The sequence below is a fragment of the Halichoerus grypus genome, chromosome 15, assembly GCF_964656455.1.
Source record: "Halichoerus grypus chromosome 15, mHalGry1.hap1.1, whole genome shotgun sequence".
Lineage (NCBI taxonomy): Eukaryota > Metazoa > Chordata > Mammalia > Carnivora > Phocidae > Halichoerus > Halichoerus grypus.
In genome coordinates, this window is record NC_135726.1 from 6,497,077 (window position 1) to 6,514,205 (window position 17,129).

The 17,129-nt window shown below is 51.7% G+C and overlaps 1 protein-coding gene across 5 annotated transcripts in view; it reads right to left on the reverse strand.

The window, feature by feature from the left end:
* Window positions 1-17,129, reverse strand: part of PLCG2 (phospholipase C gamma 2) — a 172,260-nt gene that overhangs the window by 75,024 nt on the left and 80,107 nt on the right. For all 5 annotated transcript variants that reach the window (XM_078063830.1, XM_078063829.1, XM_078063828.1 and 2 more), the window contains 5 exons: window positions 13,973-14,116; window positions 11,829-11,922; window positions 11,055-11,102; window positions 2,170-2,254; window positions 672-755 (listed from right to left, as the gene is read on the reverse strand). In XM_078063830.1, the coding sequence (XP_077919956.1) occupies window positions 672-755; window positions 2,170-2,254; window positions 11,055-11,102; window positions 11,829-11,922; window positions 13,973-14,116 (455 nt within the window). The remainder of the gene's footprint in view (window positions 1-671; window positions 756-2,169; window positions 2,255-11,054; window positions 11,103-11,828; window positions 11,923-13,972; window positions 14,117-17,129) is intronic.

Below are 17,129 nucleotides of genomic sequence, written 5' to 3' on the forward strand. Positions count from 1 at the left end.
AAACACACAGACTTCTTAATCAGCTGCATAACGTTGCGTGGTAGGGACTGACCATAATTTACTTAGCTATTTCTCTACTGAGAAGCAGGCAGATGGCTCCCAGGTATTTTGCCTGCCTAAGTAATGCTGCAATAAACAATCTGGTAATAAATTCCTAGGTCCCCGTGCCCTCATTTCTCTCAAACAGAGTCCCCAAAATGCCACTGTCAGGTCAAAATGTATGCACATCTTAATTTAATTTTAAAATGGCATATTATCTTAATAAAAAATATTCTCATAAATAATGAATAAAAGCATAAAAAGAAGGAACACACACATAATCCCTCCACCCAGAGATGGTTCCCCTTAATAATTTGATAAATTTCCTTCCACAACGAGATCATGCAGCCAAGTTAATGGGACTTTTTTACTTTAATAGGTTGCAATTCCAGACTTCTCACATTCCCACCAGGAGGGTATGAAAGAGCCATTCCCCCCATTTTCCCCATAGCTCTCTCACGTGTCTATAATCTAACAGTTGCAAATAGTATGTCCCAGTCATTCCCGCCGTGCCTTTCCTTGACGAGAACGGACACTCAACACTTCTAATGGGTTTCTTAGGAACGTGCCAGACTTTGAAACACAGGGGAAACAAAGACATCATTTGATCCTTTGCTCAAGAATTATCTTACCGACTTTTGCTGCTCAAACATAAGTTTTTTATAGAACACGTGGAACTGCTCAAAGCTGAGTTCATCTTTGTGCGCACCGATTTCCTGTAAATTAAAAAAAAAAAAAAGTGACCACGTGATCTCTGAAGTTCCCCAGGAGCAGGCCGCCGCACTGTGACCAGGCGGAAGGCCTGACCTACAGCACTGGCTACAAGCAAACTCACCTTCCTCTGAACCCAAACTGTCCACAGGTTTCCTCATGTATCTGCCTGGAGAACATACCCACCAGGGGCCCCACCGGGTAAGATCCTGCTCTTGCCCTTCACAACAGAAGAGATTTGGCCAGAACTCCAAGAGCGGTAATGCAGAACTCCTCCCTCTGGGGGCAGAAGACACTTCCAAATCCAGGCCTAGCACAGGGTCATTCTAAAAGCATGGGAAAACTAACCAAGCCTTTGGAGTTAGAGCTCAACTCCAGTCAAGGCTTGTCCCCCGAATTGCTTATGGCTTTGGGTAATTTACCTGATCCATTCAGACCCTCAGTTTCTTCATCTATAAAATGGGAAAACCACCACCGCCCTCCCTAGGACTTCCCCAAAACCAAACCAATAACATCTACGTATCGCCAGCTCAGGAAAGCCTTGATAAAGAACAAGATTCCAACGATGTGACGATCGATGGTAAATGCTCCCCCTGTCTCTGTTTCTGCCTTCTTAGAATAGTTGGAACGTTCCAGGCAGGTCAAAAGATGGCTTGATAGCCAGAAAATGGGTTAACTCTTCCGAGAGCTCACTGGTACAAAAATGAATGCACTTTCGTGGCTGAGGAAGCCTGTGACTGGGGCTGCCATTGGGAAGGCCACGTGAGTCCTGCAACTGGAGCTAGGGAGACAGAGTGTCACAGAGTTCCTTGACAAGAGTCGGGATCTCTCTGAGCACCAGTCAGGGGGCCTACACACCTTCATCCTAACCCCTTTCGGGAAGGCCCCACCTGCCCTACCCTGCACCATCACTCTCGGAGTGACTTAACCTGCCACAGATCTGCCAACAGCTTAATTACACCAGACCGTAACCAAACTAAATGATGGGTGGGAGGACAGCTGAGTGGGAAGTGGGGGGAAAGCCAGGGAAGAGCCAACTCGGACAACTAGGTTATGAGGACTTGGATACAAAACGCCACGCCCCTGACAACCTACATAAGGAACCTTTCATAATATTTTCCAAAAGAAACACATTAGTTCGCGTTACTTGAAGGAAAGTAGGCTGCAGAACGGTGAGGAAATGGAAAGGCTATACTGGTGGGAGGAAGTCAAGCAGCTCAGCAAACATGGTCCTTGTGGAGGACGTCCTCAGCTGGGTCTGCGAACAGGGTCCTACGACCTTCATGTGGTTCCTCTGTCTGGACTGGGACAGATGCATCTGGAGGTGAAGGATTCTCTTGGGCACCATCTGACAGGGCTCAAAGGCTACGTGACCCTAAGTTCACAAAATCGCCAGGCCAGCCAAGCTAGGAAACTTACCACAAACTTATCTTTGAGGAACTTGGCACTGTTCACTTTGAAGTTGACCAGGGGTAAGATGGTCTTCAACTCTCGGAGGCTGATGCTGCAAAAGAGGGAAACCCCAGCTCTATTGACCTCGAGGAGCAGACATGAAACGTCCCAGGGGTTCAAACCAAGGGGTGGGGGGCAGTCACAGAAGGCCGGGGCGGGGGGGAAAGGGGAAGGATCCAGCCTCACAGGAGCACCTACTATGTGCCAGGCTGCCCTGGTGTCCTCCAGGCAATAATGTTACCTAACCCCTCCCTACACCTGACCCCCTACACAGGAAGCATGACCCACCCTCGGGTTTCAGAACAGGCAACGGGGGAGGGGTCTGGGAGGGATACGCTGCTCTAGGTCAGAGCTGGGTGACAGCAGAGCCCGGGTTTGAATCAAATCCCAAAAGGTATAGTCATGTGGACCACATCACAGAAACCCCCAGGCATGCTTTTCACTTGGGCCAGGGGGCAAGTTCAGGTGCAGAGGAAAGAAGGGGAGAGCACATTCTGAGCAAAAGAAATATTCAGTGCCAGGCACCGCTCCGGGGGATGGACGGATGCACAGACACATACTCCCTCCATGCTCTCACGACCTCCTGGGGTGGGTACCATCACCACCTCCACATCCCGGGTGAGGACACAGACCCAGAAGGTTCGGAGCTGGGAGATGGGGGAGGTGGACTCCAGGGCATTTCCCCACCTCTCCAGGGACAGCACGAACAGTGGGGAGGTGGGGGGTGGGGTGGGGGGGTCAAGGGCATGGCATCCAGACCCCTGCAGCTACAGAGCCGAGTGTCTGCTAGAGCCAGAGAGGGTGGTCTGGGGGTGCTGTTGGTATGGTCAGAGAAAACCGCTCTGTGTTCTGGAGACGTCCGTCTGGACAGGGCTGTGCATGGTCAAGGAAGGAAGTCTGTCCAGGATGTGGGCAGAAAATGGCCGAGTTTCCCCAACGCTGTCAACTCGGCCTCTGCCGGTACATCCGGAGAGAAGCAGCACGTTACCCTCCGCAGCTGGCCCTGCAGACAACGAAGTGGGACTCCTGGCTGTCCCAGTGTCCCCACCGCCAGCCTTTCTACCTCTAGTCTAACAGCCTCCCTAACATCAGACATCTTTACCTGCAAGAGGCTTCCCTGCCCCCCACTACTACAGGGTCAGCACCAAGGGCTTTCCCAGAAATGAGAGCAACAACATCAGGTGGGGCTGGCCAGGCAGAGAATCAAGCAGGCTGGCTGAGACCCGCTTTCTGACCCAGCCCCCGGGATGTCCAGGAAGAGCCTGGCCAGGAACAGGACGAAAAGAGAGGAGCAACAGGGGCTGGTGCCCCAAGACGGGGCAAGGAGAGGGTGTGGCCAAGCTGGTGGTCCTGCAGGGCTCATCCAGCGCCAAGGAAGAGGTCAGAGTCCCCTGGGGAACCCAGAGCCTCTAGGCAGAAACAGGGTCAAGAAACCTCCCTACCACCAGGTACAGAGACGGGGGGGCTCGGAGCCAGTGGAGCAAACCAGACCTGGGGGCACAAGACTCTGAGCAACGGGGCACCCGAATCCACCTGCTCCAAAAGTCCCACCTTACAGCAGAGCAATGGAGCCCCCAGGTAAAGGCGGGGGCCACAGAGCTTCCTTGGGCTCCTGTGCTGGGACTTTGCCGCTCCAGGCCCCCCACTCTAGGCCTGTGGGTCTGGGCTGCACGCCTGACCCTGAGCCAGGACAGGCACAGGGGCTCCCCAGCTGCTGGAGGGGAAGAATCCAGCAGCCCCCAACCTCACCCCTCTCCCCGTCCTCAGATGAAGAGAGTGCCTCAGCAAGGTCGAATCCAGCATCCCCAACCCTCTCAGGACCTCAAGGGAGGACGGCTCTGGAGGCCGTGGCTGTGACCACGGCAGCTAATTCCCGCCAGTACGCACAGGTGTCCCTCCGCACGCCCTCCCCAGTAAGCTTCCTGCACACTAACACCCATCTCAGATTCTGCTTCCTGCAGGCTCAGCCTGTGCCCGTGGGTTAGGAACCAGGGCAATTCCTCTGGAGAGGGAAGGCAAGAAATGGTCCCCGCCACGGGCCACACAGAGCCCCTCCCCCTTCCACAGCAGGCATCACTCCACAATCGCGGCACCTCCCCCTGCCGGCCTGGCACCGTCCCAGCTCCTACGGCACCGCACCCCAGCAGCCTTGACCACGCTGCCCCGGGAAACTTACCTGCCACGGGAGGCTGGACCGACACCTCTACCACCCCCGGGGCTCTTAGAGCAGTGAGGACAATCTTAAGCCTTTGTCAGCGCTCACCACAAGCCGGGCAGCATCTAAGCACTTTCACATACCCACCCACTGAGACCTCACACCAACCCAGGGAGGCAGCAACTATTAGCTCTCTCTCACAGCCTAGAAAACTAAGGCACAGAGAAATTAAGTAATTTACCCGAACTCACACAACCAGTAAGTGTTGAAGCGGAGATTCAAACCTCAGCACTGCCCAACAGAACTTTCTATGATGATGGCAGCGTTCTAGATCTGGGCTGGCCGATGCGGTAGCCACCAGCCACATGTGGCTACTGAGCATCTGAAATGCAGCTAACATGACCCAGGAACTAAATTTTAATTTTATTTAATTTTAATTAATTTAAATAGCCACCTATAGCTAGGGGCCACCGTATTGGACAGAGCAGCTCTAGAGGATCCTTTTCTAAGTAGAGTCCCTGGACCACCGGCACCAACATCAGCTGGGAATTTGTTAGAAATGCAAAATTCTTGAGCCCCAGGCTAGACCTAGTGAAGCAGAATCTCTGCTGGGGAGACTGCACATACCTAAGGCCAAAGCCCCCAGGCAGTCCCAGTGGGCTGGGGCCACACTATTACCTGCATAATATCTCCCTGCATTCCTGCTGAAGGAGAGACCCGGACCCACATCCCTGTCTCCCATCTGGAACCCCGGGCCCTTCTGCCTCCTGAAACACAACACGGTCTTCCCTCTGCCCCTGCCAGGCTGAAGGAAAACGGGCAGCCCACCCTTAGCCGATGCAAATTCCATGTTATATGCCCAGGGGCAAAAGGCAAAGGAGGGAAAGAAATGTCCACAGGAGACAATCTGCTCCCAACCCTGAGGCCCCTGTCTGTGGGACGCAGCCATGGTGAGCCTCTCACCAGGGAACACAATTCCAGGGACCCTCACAGAAGGTTCGGCTGGGGGAGGGGGATTTCTCAAGGGGTATTTTGATCACAGAAATATTCACCTTTTGCACAACCTCAGAACCTAATTCCCTGACAAGAGACAACTAAACTCTAAAGGCTCAAAGATGGGGGTGTGGGCGGGCGTCGCCTCTAAAAATCCAGCCAAGAGTTACTGTTAAAGAACTGACACTTCTGACTCAGTCTCCCCAGGCCTGGAAATGTCATAAGGAAAGCTTCCCAAGCTAGAATGTTCCATTTGCTCAATGTTATGTCTAGGAATGAAAGGGAGAACTTTCTTTCACCTGACAAACACTAGGAAGACCAAACCAGCCAGACCCCTGACCTCAAGGCGCCCCCGCCGACGTGAGCAGCAACAGGAAGGTAAGACTCCAGGAAAGCAGAGCATGTCTGTCCAATGGGGGACTGCGGAGTCATGGCACAAGGACCAAGAATCCTACAGTGGCCCCGAAAATGCTTCTCGTGAGGGTCACATCCTATGTTTACTTGGAACATGATTTGGTGCTAATGTGAACATAAGGAAAAACTGGACATAGATTAAATGACAAAAGACAACTTTTCAAACCAAGTATCACATTCCCATTGGTTGATTTCTAACGTAGGCACGGACATCACTTTCCTGAAGAGCTGCAAGGAAGTGGAGACGTTCTTACGCTGTAACGTGATGTGAAAATGGTTTAATCCTCGCCTCCTTTAGGTGGGCTGGATTCAGCTATTTGTTCCCAAAGAATGGTGGTGGGGGTGACTTTACAAAGGGCCATCTTCCCAATACCACCTTGGCCAGGGGATCAAGAGTGACATCACCACTGACAAGCCCCGAAGAGAACACACAGCCCTCAATGTGATGACAGGATAAAGAAGACCTTCCCCTCTGTGATATTCTTCCCAAACACCCACAACCTCAGCCTACCCATGACTCCTGCCTCATCATGACAAAAATGTCAGACCAACACGAACTAAGGGAGATGCTAGAAGATACCTGGATGTATTCCTCAAAACCGTCAAGGTCGTCAGGGAAGATGGAGAAACTGTCCCGACCCAGAGTAGACCAAGGGGCAGAACAATGCAGTGTAACGGGGTGGGCGGCGGTTAGATCTGGAACCAGGAAGAGCACGTCGGTGGGGAAATAGTGAGCTCCCAATCAAGTCCAGGGCTCACTTCAGAGTCCTGTGCCAATGCTGTTTCCTCAGTTTCCACAAACACGACGTGGCAATGCACGAGGGGAGCATGAGAGAAACCTGGGCAGACAGGTATTTGGGGACTTCCTGTACTATCTTCTCAACTTTTCTCTAAATGTAAAGTTAACCCCAAATTTATTTATTTATTTATTTTTTTAAAGATTTATTTATTTATTTGAGAGAGCGAGAATGAGAGAGAGTACATGAGAGGGGGGAGGGTCAGAGGGAGAAGCAGGCTCCTCGCTGAGCAGGGAGCCCGATGCGGGACTCGATCCAGGGACTCCAGGATCATGACCTGAGCCGAAGGCAGTTGCTTAACCAACTGAGCCACCCAGGCGCCCCCAAATTTATTTTTTTTAAAGATTTTATTTGAGAGAGAGAGAGAGCACGCACGTGTGCACATGCACAAGCAGGGGGAGCAGCAGAGAAAGAGGGAGAAGCAGGCTCCCCGCTGAGCAGGGAGCCCGATGCGGGGCTCGATCCCAGGACCCTGAGATCACAACTTGAGCCAAAGGCGGATGCTTAAGCGACTGAGCCACCCAGGCGCCCCTCCCCAAATTTAGAAATTAAAGAAGAATAGGAAAAAAGATCATATGTGTAATTAGATTTTAATGAAGTAAAATAAACAAGTAAAAAAACAAAGCTGAAACAAACTGTAGCTGGGGTTCATGGTATGTAACATTTATTAATATCACATTTATACAGATTCTAGTTCTCAGAATTTATAAAATTTTCTATAATGAACATGAATTACTTTTATATTTAAAAAAAAATCTATGTGCACTTTTTCAAAAGGTAATGCTAAAGAAAAGCATAACGAACAATAGAATGAATGAAAAATAATAGGTTATATAGTTCCTATCCCAGGGTCAACACTTGGAAGTTGAATAAGGGCTAAAATTGTAAGATGAAATTTTAAAATGGCAAAGGAGGACCTGAACAGACATTTTTCCAGAGAAGACAAATGGTAAAAAGCACATGAAAAAATGCTCAACATCCCTAGCAATGAGGAAGATGCAAAACAAAACCAAAATGAGCTACTACTTCATACCCATTAAGATAACTATTATTTGAAAGAAAGAGAGAGAGGGAGGGAGGGAGGGAGGGAGGGATGGAGGGAAGGAAGGAAGGAAGGAAGGAAGGAAGGAAGGAAGGAAGGAAGGAAGGAAGACAAGCTGGCAGGAAGGAAGACAGGCTGGGAGGAAGGAAGGAAGGCAGGCAAGCAGGAAGGCAGGCAGGAAGGAAGACAGGCTGGCAGGAAGGAAGGCAGAAAGGAAGGCAGGAAGGAAGGCAGACAGGCAGGAAGGAAGGCAGGAAGGAAGGAAAGAAGGCAGGCAGGCAGGAAGGAAGGCAGGCAGGCAGGCAGGCAGGGGAAACAAGCACGGGCAAGAAGTGGGAAGAACGGAGCGCTGGTAGGACAGAAGGCCGCCAGCACCATGGCAAGCAGCAGGGCGCTGCATCTAAGAATGGAGCCGTACTACCGCTGCATTCAGCAATTCCACTTCTGGGCCACGTACACAAGAACTGAGAGCAGGGGCTTGCACACCCATGTTCACAGCAACCATACTCACAACAGCCAAAAGGGGGAAGCCATCGAAGTGTCCATCAACAGATGAACGGATCAACAACACATGGGCTCCACCTCCCAGGGAATATTACACAGCCTTAAAAAAGAGGGCAGTTCTGACCCCTGTCACAGGAACATGGATGAACCACGAGGACGCTGCCCTAAGTGAAGCAAGCCAGCCCCCCAAGGACAAAGACGGCCTGACTCCGCTCCGTGCGAGGTGCCGAGCGCCGTCACACTCCTAGGGTGGCCACGGGAGGTGGAGCAGAGTGTTATCGGGGGCGGGGAAGGAGGAAGGGGGGACCGTTACGGGGACAGAGCTTCAGCTGTGCGAGGCGAAGAGCGCTTGAAGAGGATGACAGTGATGAACACACGCCAGTACGAATGCACGTAATCTCACGGAGGCAGGCGCTTACAATGGTAGCTTTTATGTTGTGTCGATGTTACCACAATCAGACCAACTAAACAGTTTTCACTTACAGGCTGTGGGGGGCGGGCGGTGGGAGGGGAAGCTTTCTGCCTTTGACCGGCTTTCCTGAGCACAGATTATAACAGAAGACAAGCAACATGGTGTCGTCGGTCGTGATGGGTAAGCCTCGCACCTGGGGCCCCGCCCCGCGAGCCGAGTTGCCGCAGCCAAGTCCCGTAACTCTGCTCGGCCTCACTGTCCTCACCAAATGGATCCAAGGGTACCGAGCCCCCCGGGTTGCGAGCATTCCAGAAGCAGGCCCCAACTCCGAGAGCACGCGACGCGCTGGGTACGCCGGCTTGCTGCACACCGACCCCCCGGCAAGGGTCAGCTGCTACCATTTGCCCCCTCAGGACGCCCCGCAGGGGACGAGGCGTGCCGGCCAAGGGAAGCGCTGGGAGCCGGCTTCGAGCCCGCCTCCCACTGCTGCCCGAGTCTTTCCTTGGCTTGGGCCACTGCTTTGTTTTCCTTCAGGAAACGCCACCAGCCGTGGGTGACAGGAAGGGAGGGGAAACTGGCAGAGCAGAAGTCAGTCAGCTGCCCTTTCACTGGGACCTTGGTCAGAGTTCCTTTTGAAAAGCTCCCTCCGGCCTCCCAGGCCCACAGGAAAGGTGGGCTTTTCCACATGTTGACAGAGCAGCGGGGCTCTGCCCACTGGGAGGAAGGTCGGGGAGAGCGAACGGGAAGCGAGGAATAGGGGCATCGAGTCCGCAAACAGACTTCCTCTCTGCCGAAGGTTCTGGACTGGCCAACGGAAAGACGGGTCTCTGGGGAGGAGGTGCAGGAATCCATTCTGAGCAAGACAGCCAGAGGGAGGCTGCCCTGACAAGATGGAGAGGCGGACTTCCAAACCAAATCAATAACCCTGGACCGCCCCGTGCATGGGGAGAGGGCCCGGGGGGGCTCCGTCCGTCATCCCTGCGCCAACCTCAACAATGAATCACCCCTAAGCCACAACAGAAAGGAAACACCAGGGAGGCCCCACCTTGGTGGCTGAAAGAGACCAGTGTGAACAAAACCCTCCAACGCAGGGACCTCCCCAGATCCACCTCCCTAACACCGGAGCGCAGCCCGGTGAATGCTGGACGGATGGAGGAGGGAGGGCGGGTGGACAGGGGGACGCGGGGTGCGCTTCTGGCGGGCCTTACATCATTACTGAACGTTTCACCACTGCAAGGGACCGCTTCTCCATCATCCCATCGGGCGGCGTGCGTGGGAGCAAGCACGCGACACACAGCCAAACTCTGAGGTCACCAGCTGCTGCAGGACACTGGCCTGACACCCAGGGGCCTCAGAGATGGAAAGGGACACCGGGGGGAGCTGGAGAGGTTAGCTGGGGCCTCACGTATCATGCTGACAGATCTTAACACAGAATAGAAGGAAGGAAAATGACGTAAAATTTTTTAAGAAGGTCTTATACGAGGCTAAAATGACACAATAATTTAAAGCACTGAGCACTGTGTGTGGCAGGCTGAGTGCTCAATAAATGGTAGGATTTATCATTACATTATTAATAATAACTGGATCAAAACCTAAAAAAATGGAAGAGAGAATGTTCAACTTTACTCAAAAATAAATACAAATTTAAGCAAATATCTGCGTTGCCTTTCACCCGTCAGGATCACCAAAGGTCTGGTAATACAGGGAGTAAGGAAAGGCGCGCCCTCTTGCACCACGGGGAGAAATACAAATTGTTACCACCTCTCTCAAAACATCAGACCAGAAAACACTTCGCTGCTGGGATCCCTCCTCTAGGACTCGATCCTCTTTGTCCTGTTTGTCTCCTCCTCACACATGCATACAAACAGGGAGACCCCAAGGTTTCTAAGCAGCAGTATTCATGATACTAATGGACCGGGAGCAACTCTACGTCCATCAGGAAGCAAACGATTTCTCCTCAGTAAGGAAATCATGCTGCCAAGTCCAAGGTCAAACCATGTTTGTTACAAAAATGTCCCACACGGAGCACCTCGCTGACGGGGAACCGCTCCGAGACGCACCGTTTGGGGAACATATACACTGAATTACATGTTTCTACGTTGATCACTTCCCCAGCTCATGTCTGCCCGGCCCGTCTAACTGTCGCAAGTCAACCTGCTTTCCTTCCTTACGGTCAACCTCTCTCCCACCACAAAGTAGGGCAGGTGCGTGGGCAATCTTGTGTCTCCCCAGGACACAGAAGGTGCTCAAATGTGAGGGCCTCAAGAACGAGGTCCAAGTGCTCCACGGCACAGCAGCCTTCTCTGCAGATGGACCTGAACATCCACGGAAGTGAGGCTCCAGCCAGGTGAGGGCTGTGTCACCATCAGCCCCCAGCGCTTGGCACGGCGTCCGGCACCTGGCAGGTCCAGCCGGACCGCACGAGGGCCTTCCCACACCACAAAACATGCTCCGGTGGCCGTGGACCGTTTCAAGAAAGAACATTAGAGGCCAATACGATCTGGAGAAAACCACACAAATACGAACGAATCTTACCTGTTTCTTCTGGTTTGATCCACTGAATAAATCTGCTTTCTCAGCCAACTGGGAAGAGAGTTGAGATAGAGACAGAGAGAGAGTGAGTTAGTAAACAGCCCCAGTTTCGGTTAGTTCTATGGAATGGGGACAAAGGATACTGGAAACAAAAGCTTTCCAACTTGCTAACTCGAGCAGCTCGGGAAGAAGCAGTTTTCTCTCCTTGTTGTTGAGACGCCCTAGCTGAGCCAAGAGGACCCCCCCACAACGCATAGAGGCTGGCACTCTTTAAACGGACAATCCTCTCTGTTCATTATCCCCCCCAAAAAGCTGATGAGAAAAACGGCGGGAATCAGAGGGTTTTAACCGAGGGGACAATCATTCACATGTCAATCCCACACGGACCTCCACGACACAGACGCACAGACAAGGCCATCCTGAGTGGGTGGCAAATCCCACACCCTGTATGGGACTGTCCTTTGGTGAGTCGGCTGAATCCCTTCCTAATCCTACAAGAAGGAAGCCCTCTGTCCTCCCCTCAAACACCACCAATGCCTGTTTCTGTCTGGGTTTCAGCATGCGCCTCACCCCAGGCGGCCAAGCACGGCCCAACACTGAGAGAGGCTCTTTGGGGAGATGCTGGGGAGCCCGCTGCATCTACCGGGAACCTGACGCACTCGGGACCCTCCACGAGCCTCCAAGAGGAAACGCCCCACTTTGCTTTCCTTCGCTCATGTTGGCTAAAGGGAGCGGAATCAATGAATGTGGGAAGGCAAGATAAGCAAAAGTCAGTACCTCTCGATAATGGTGGGTGTGGACGCGCTCATTGCTTCCTGGTGTAAGATTTTCAAGCCCGAGAGCCACTTAGTCGCATCTTCCTTAGAGTCAGCTGGAAGGTGAACACGGACAGAAATGGCGTTACTCCCTTGGGAAGACCTCTGCAGAGCAATCGGGGCCCTGGGCCATCCCAGCCCCATACAGACCACGGGGACAGGAGGAGCCAGGACCCATTTCCGGTTTTGCTCAAGGGCGCCAAGAGGGCATCTCCTTCACACCTTCATGGTTCTAAGACCTGCTTTTTGTCCGAGATAAAGCCACATGCCCGTGATGACCCTTCTACAGCAAGGGTGACAAGTGGGACAATTTTTTTCCCCCAAGAGTTTTAGTTTTTACCCCTATGCTAGTGAATAAGGTGCAGGGTCTGGGATAATTCCCACCACAATCCTGAGCCGCCCTCAGCATTTCCCGTTTCTCATCAAGGCCAGGGAGAGAGAGGAGAGAGGCAGCACCAAGCAGCAGAGAAGGGCTTGGCATCGCTGACAAGTCCCACGGCACCACTTTGGGGCTGCGTGACATTCAGCTGGCTCCTTAACCCCTCTGTGCCTCATTTCCTCATCAGTACAAGGGAGCTAGCCACGCAGACACTCCTTGAGCTATTAACCATCTCCTAAGGACCAGGTACCTTGTTTATCTGGACGAGAGCATGCCAAGGTTTCTGCTCTCCCTCTTCCCATGGGAATGAGGAGAGGCTTAAGCTCAGAAGTGTTAGGAGACCTGTCCCAGAGCCCGTAAGTGGGAAGCTGGGATCTGAATCCAGGTCTTGCCCATCTCTCTCCTGGGCCTAAATTCTAGAGCTCTAAAAGGAAGACCCCAGAGTGGAACAGAGTTAGCAACCTGGACTCCAAGACCCACTTGGGCTCTCGTGGTCTCCCTACCAAGAACCACCAGGCCTCAACCTGCAGCAGGGCTAAGTGGACAAAATTCTGAAGTTCATGGGCACAGGCCCCTCTCTCCTGCCCCATCTCTGCACCAACCACACACCATCAGTCAGACGTCCACTCACCATGTCCCACACCCAGCTTGCTATTTCCCTTTCAAGCCCTCACACGTGGAACACCCTCTCCCTGGACTGGCCTCCCTCTTTCCTCCCAACTCCTACTGATGCCTCAAAACCCAATTTAAAAGTCACCTCCTCCGCAAAGGCTTCCCTGAAATTGGCCCTCTGCACTCCGACAGCATGCTGTATTGTGAATGGACTGTAGCTCTTATCCCAGTGTACTGTGAGCTCCTGAAAGGCAGCAACCGGGCTTATTGGGCCCTATAGCCCCAGTGGCCTCCAGCCCAGTGCAGAGTACGTGTTCAAAGGTGTGTGCTGAGCAAGCGAGAGAGCAAATCAACGAGAGCTACTGGGCCCTAATTTAAATGTCCCTGACACTGCTCAGCTTTCATCGTTTCCTCCCACTTGGGTCTACTTTTAATGGGATTTATTTTCTCTCATCACTCCCAGCTGTACACACGGTTCTAAGTCAATGAATTCTAGAAGTGGACCTGAAGGGGGTGACAAGCTTCTGCCCCCGAGTCAAGTGCCTGAGCTTTTCCACAGTTCATTCTCTGGCCTCTCAGAGGCCCCTTTGCTTTTGGGTGAATTCATAGGGATGGCTGGAAATCTCCCCTGCAGGTCATGTGTCTATGTGAGTGCACACGTGCATGCACACGTGTGTGTGTAAGTGTATTGTGTGTACATGTGTGAGCATGCATGTGTCTGTGTGTGTGCACATATGTGTGAGATCTAAGATTTCGGGAAGTTTCTCCAGTTCAATTGAATATACAGTACGGGCCAGGCTCTGCTGGATGAAAACTATAGCCTGCCTTCACCTACCTGCATGAGTCAAGCAGGCCCTTAACATAATGCTTACAATGTCCCAGTGAGGCCGGCATTACCATTTTCCCCGTTTCACAGCTGAGCAAACTGCAGCTCAGAGAGGTTGAGTAACTTGCCCAAAGGCACACAGCTAGAACAGGACAGGGTTAGAATTCAAAACCATGATGCCCCCAAACACACATTAGGGGCAGGCAGGTGTGAGGCTTCTGCTACTACAGAACATCCTAGGACACAGCCAGGCACAGGCAGGGAGAAGAGCACACGGAGGCGCACTCACCTGCCAAGCTGAGCGTGCTGAGAACAAACTGGGTGCCGTACAAGATGGTAAAGCAGCAGTCTTCCTTCTGGCGGACAGCTTTTGCACGCTCAAAATCCTTGGAGCTCTTCCCTGGGCGGATTTCCTTGATTTCCATGATATCCACTAAAAGACAATTAAGACGGGCCCATCAGAAGCCAGAGTTCACTGCACCCGAGGACGTAGCCACAGCGCCCGCGCCCCATATGCACCGCCCAGCTCCTTTACTCCCCAGCCCCTCAGCCCTGTCCAAACTGCAGGATTATATGCAAGTAGAAAGCTTGCTGTTCTAAGCTACTAAGTACTGGGATAGTTATATAGCAACGGACGATAGAAACAAGAAGAAATCTATCTTCCCCATAACCCCTGCTGCTGCAGGACTCCAACCCACTCCTAACCAAACTGGGCCAGGATGGCCAGCTGACCCAAGAGTGACCGCTCCCCCCACAGGATGGCCACCTGACCCAGGGACGACCCTGCGCCCCATAGGATGGCCAAATGACCCATAGGTGACTCCTCCCCCCACCCCACAGGATAGCCACCCGACCCAGGGGAGATCTCCCTCCCTGCCACAGGATGACCATGGACTGTCCCGAAGAGACAAGTTCGACCAGTCCCTTCCTCCCCATTTTTCCCGTCAAAACAGCACCTTTCCTGGAATGGACCCATTCTAAGTGCCTCAGATGAAGCTGATCTGCCTCTCCTCACCACCGACCACAACAAGTCAAAGAGGGGGCCCAAGGGTCCTGGGAATGACCAAGGTGCCCCACGCTGGGGCACCGTGATTGGTTCAGGGACAAGCACATGGCCCACCAGCATCCTCTTGGCACTTTTTTGGCCAGAGATATTTATAAAATTTCTCTTGCTGCTGCTGCTTGGCTGATAAAACAGGAGTCTGGGGGTAACGGGGAGCATGCTGCCTGCCCCTGAGAAAGAAAAGATTGAGCCTGGATGTACTATCTGAGCCCCTACACAACAAATTCTCTTTTTAGCTTTGGTTAGCGTGACCTGAGTTTCTATCACTTGCAACCCTGAGAGTCCTGGCATGTACATCTCAGTCCTTGTACTGAAGAGAGAAACAGGCAAAAAGGTGTCCCTGGAAATGGGAGGCGAGGGAGGGAGCGTGGACCTGGAATGGAGGAAGCCAACAGGTGAACAATGGCATTTAGAGTCAGGGTTGAAACAGCAGGAAAGGTTCATGCACAGGTAGCAACAGGAGTGGGGGTGCAGTGAATGCAATCAGGAAGGAGAGGGACGGAATGAACCGGAAGCTCTCTACTTTCTTCCCATGGGTCTAGCCAGACCGAAAACAGCTTGGCGGACAGGAGTCATGAAGGAATGTGGAAAGACTTTAAATGGGTGCATCTGTTCTGCACCGTGTGTGGCAGTATTTACACAATCCTATACACGTGAGAAAGCCACCAAACCAAACCCGGGTTCACGTAAAATAAATGGCGAAAACCAGTTCCGTTCTGTAATTTATTTTATTTTAGTTTTTATTTTTTAAAGATTTATTTGAGAGAGAGAGAGAGAGAGAGAGAGCACGTGCGCGGGAGCACGAAGCACAGGGTGCAGGTGCAGAGGGAGGGAGAGAAGCAGACTCCCCACCAAGCAGGGAGCCCAACACGAGGTTCAAACCCAGGACCTCGAGATCATGACCTGAGCCGAAGGCAGACGCTTAACCGACTGAGCCACCCAGGCGCCTCCCAGGTCTGTATTTTAATCACACCGTAGCGGTGTCAGTGCCCTGGGTTTGGTGACTGAACAAGAAAGATGTTATCACCGGGGGAAGCCGGATGAACGGTACACAGAAATCCTGTACTATTTCTGCAATGTTCACATGAGTCTAAAATTGTTGCAAACCAGAAAGTTTTAAAAACCACTTCTCGCATGATAAATTCCAACTGCTAAAAGGAAAAAATCTACAGCCAAGAATACTCTATCCAGCAAGGCTTTCATTTAGAATAGAGGGAGAGATCGAGTTTCCCAGAAAACACCCAAAAATTAAAAGCAAAACCAGTCACGTCCCTGTCACACACGATGCCATCGGCCTGTGGGTCCCAAATCCACAGTCCAGCCGCCCTCTTGCCCGAGTCAGCATGCACGGCCTGCCACCTGCTAAATGCCAAGTCAACACGCCTTCACCTCAGATTGCCAAGGGCTCAAATTGACACTCTTCCCCACAAATTCCAGCCCCTGTGCTCAGGTTTGTGCACAAAAGTGGGCATAATTATAACAGCAGAATGAAGCAACCCAAACATCTATTTCTGTGGAATACAGAATGGATAAAAGGAGTGTGCTAGGCTGAGAACATCTCCAACAAGCACATCAAAGAACAATACCTACAGCATGATTCTGGTTAGTAAAAAAAACAAAAACAAAAACAAAAACAAAAAAAAACCTGGGAAGAATAAAACAAGATGAAACCAGAGAGGGAGAAAAACCGTAAGAGACTTCTTAAGCATAGGAAAGAAACTGAGGCTTGCTGGAGGGGAGGTGGGGGGGGATGGGGTAACTGGGTGGTGGGCATGAAGGAGGGCACGTGATGGAATGAGCACTGGGTGTTGTATGCAACTGATGAATCACTGAACTCTACCTCTGAAACTAATAATACACTATATTGTTAATTAATTGAACTTAAAAAAAAAAGGAACCCCCCCCCCAAAAAAAACCACTTCTCAACCATAAGTGGTCCTTTTATTTTGGGAGCGTGGATGCCTCTAAACCCTGGTAGGGAGAGGAATAGGGGCCAGATCCCCATTCTTCACCGAACCCAGAAACGTGGAGTCTTTTCTCTCTGCCCTCACTCCCCAAAAACAAACACCCTTTATGTGCACTGAAATTTACAGCCTTCTAGGAGGAAGTTAGCCTTGCCAATTTAACTGTTTACGCCTCCTCTAAGAACATTGAGGGTGGTGAGTTTGTTCTTGGATGTTACCCACCCAGCTCACTGCCGGGCAAGATGCTAGTGACTTGAAGCAAGAAGTATATTTTTTTTTCCTATCAAGTCTAGCAGTGATTATCTACTATCCTTGTTCCCCATAAAATATCTGTAGGTGAGAATCTCTGAGTCGGCCTACTGTAAGTTTTTCTCCCTACAAGAAACTTACAATAAAACTCTGACACGTGTACATAAAGA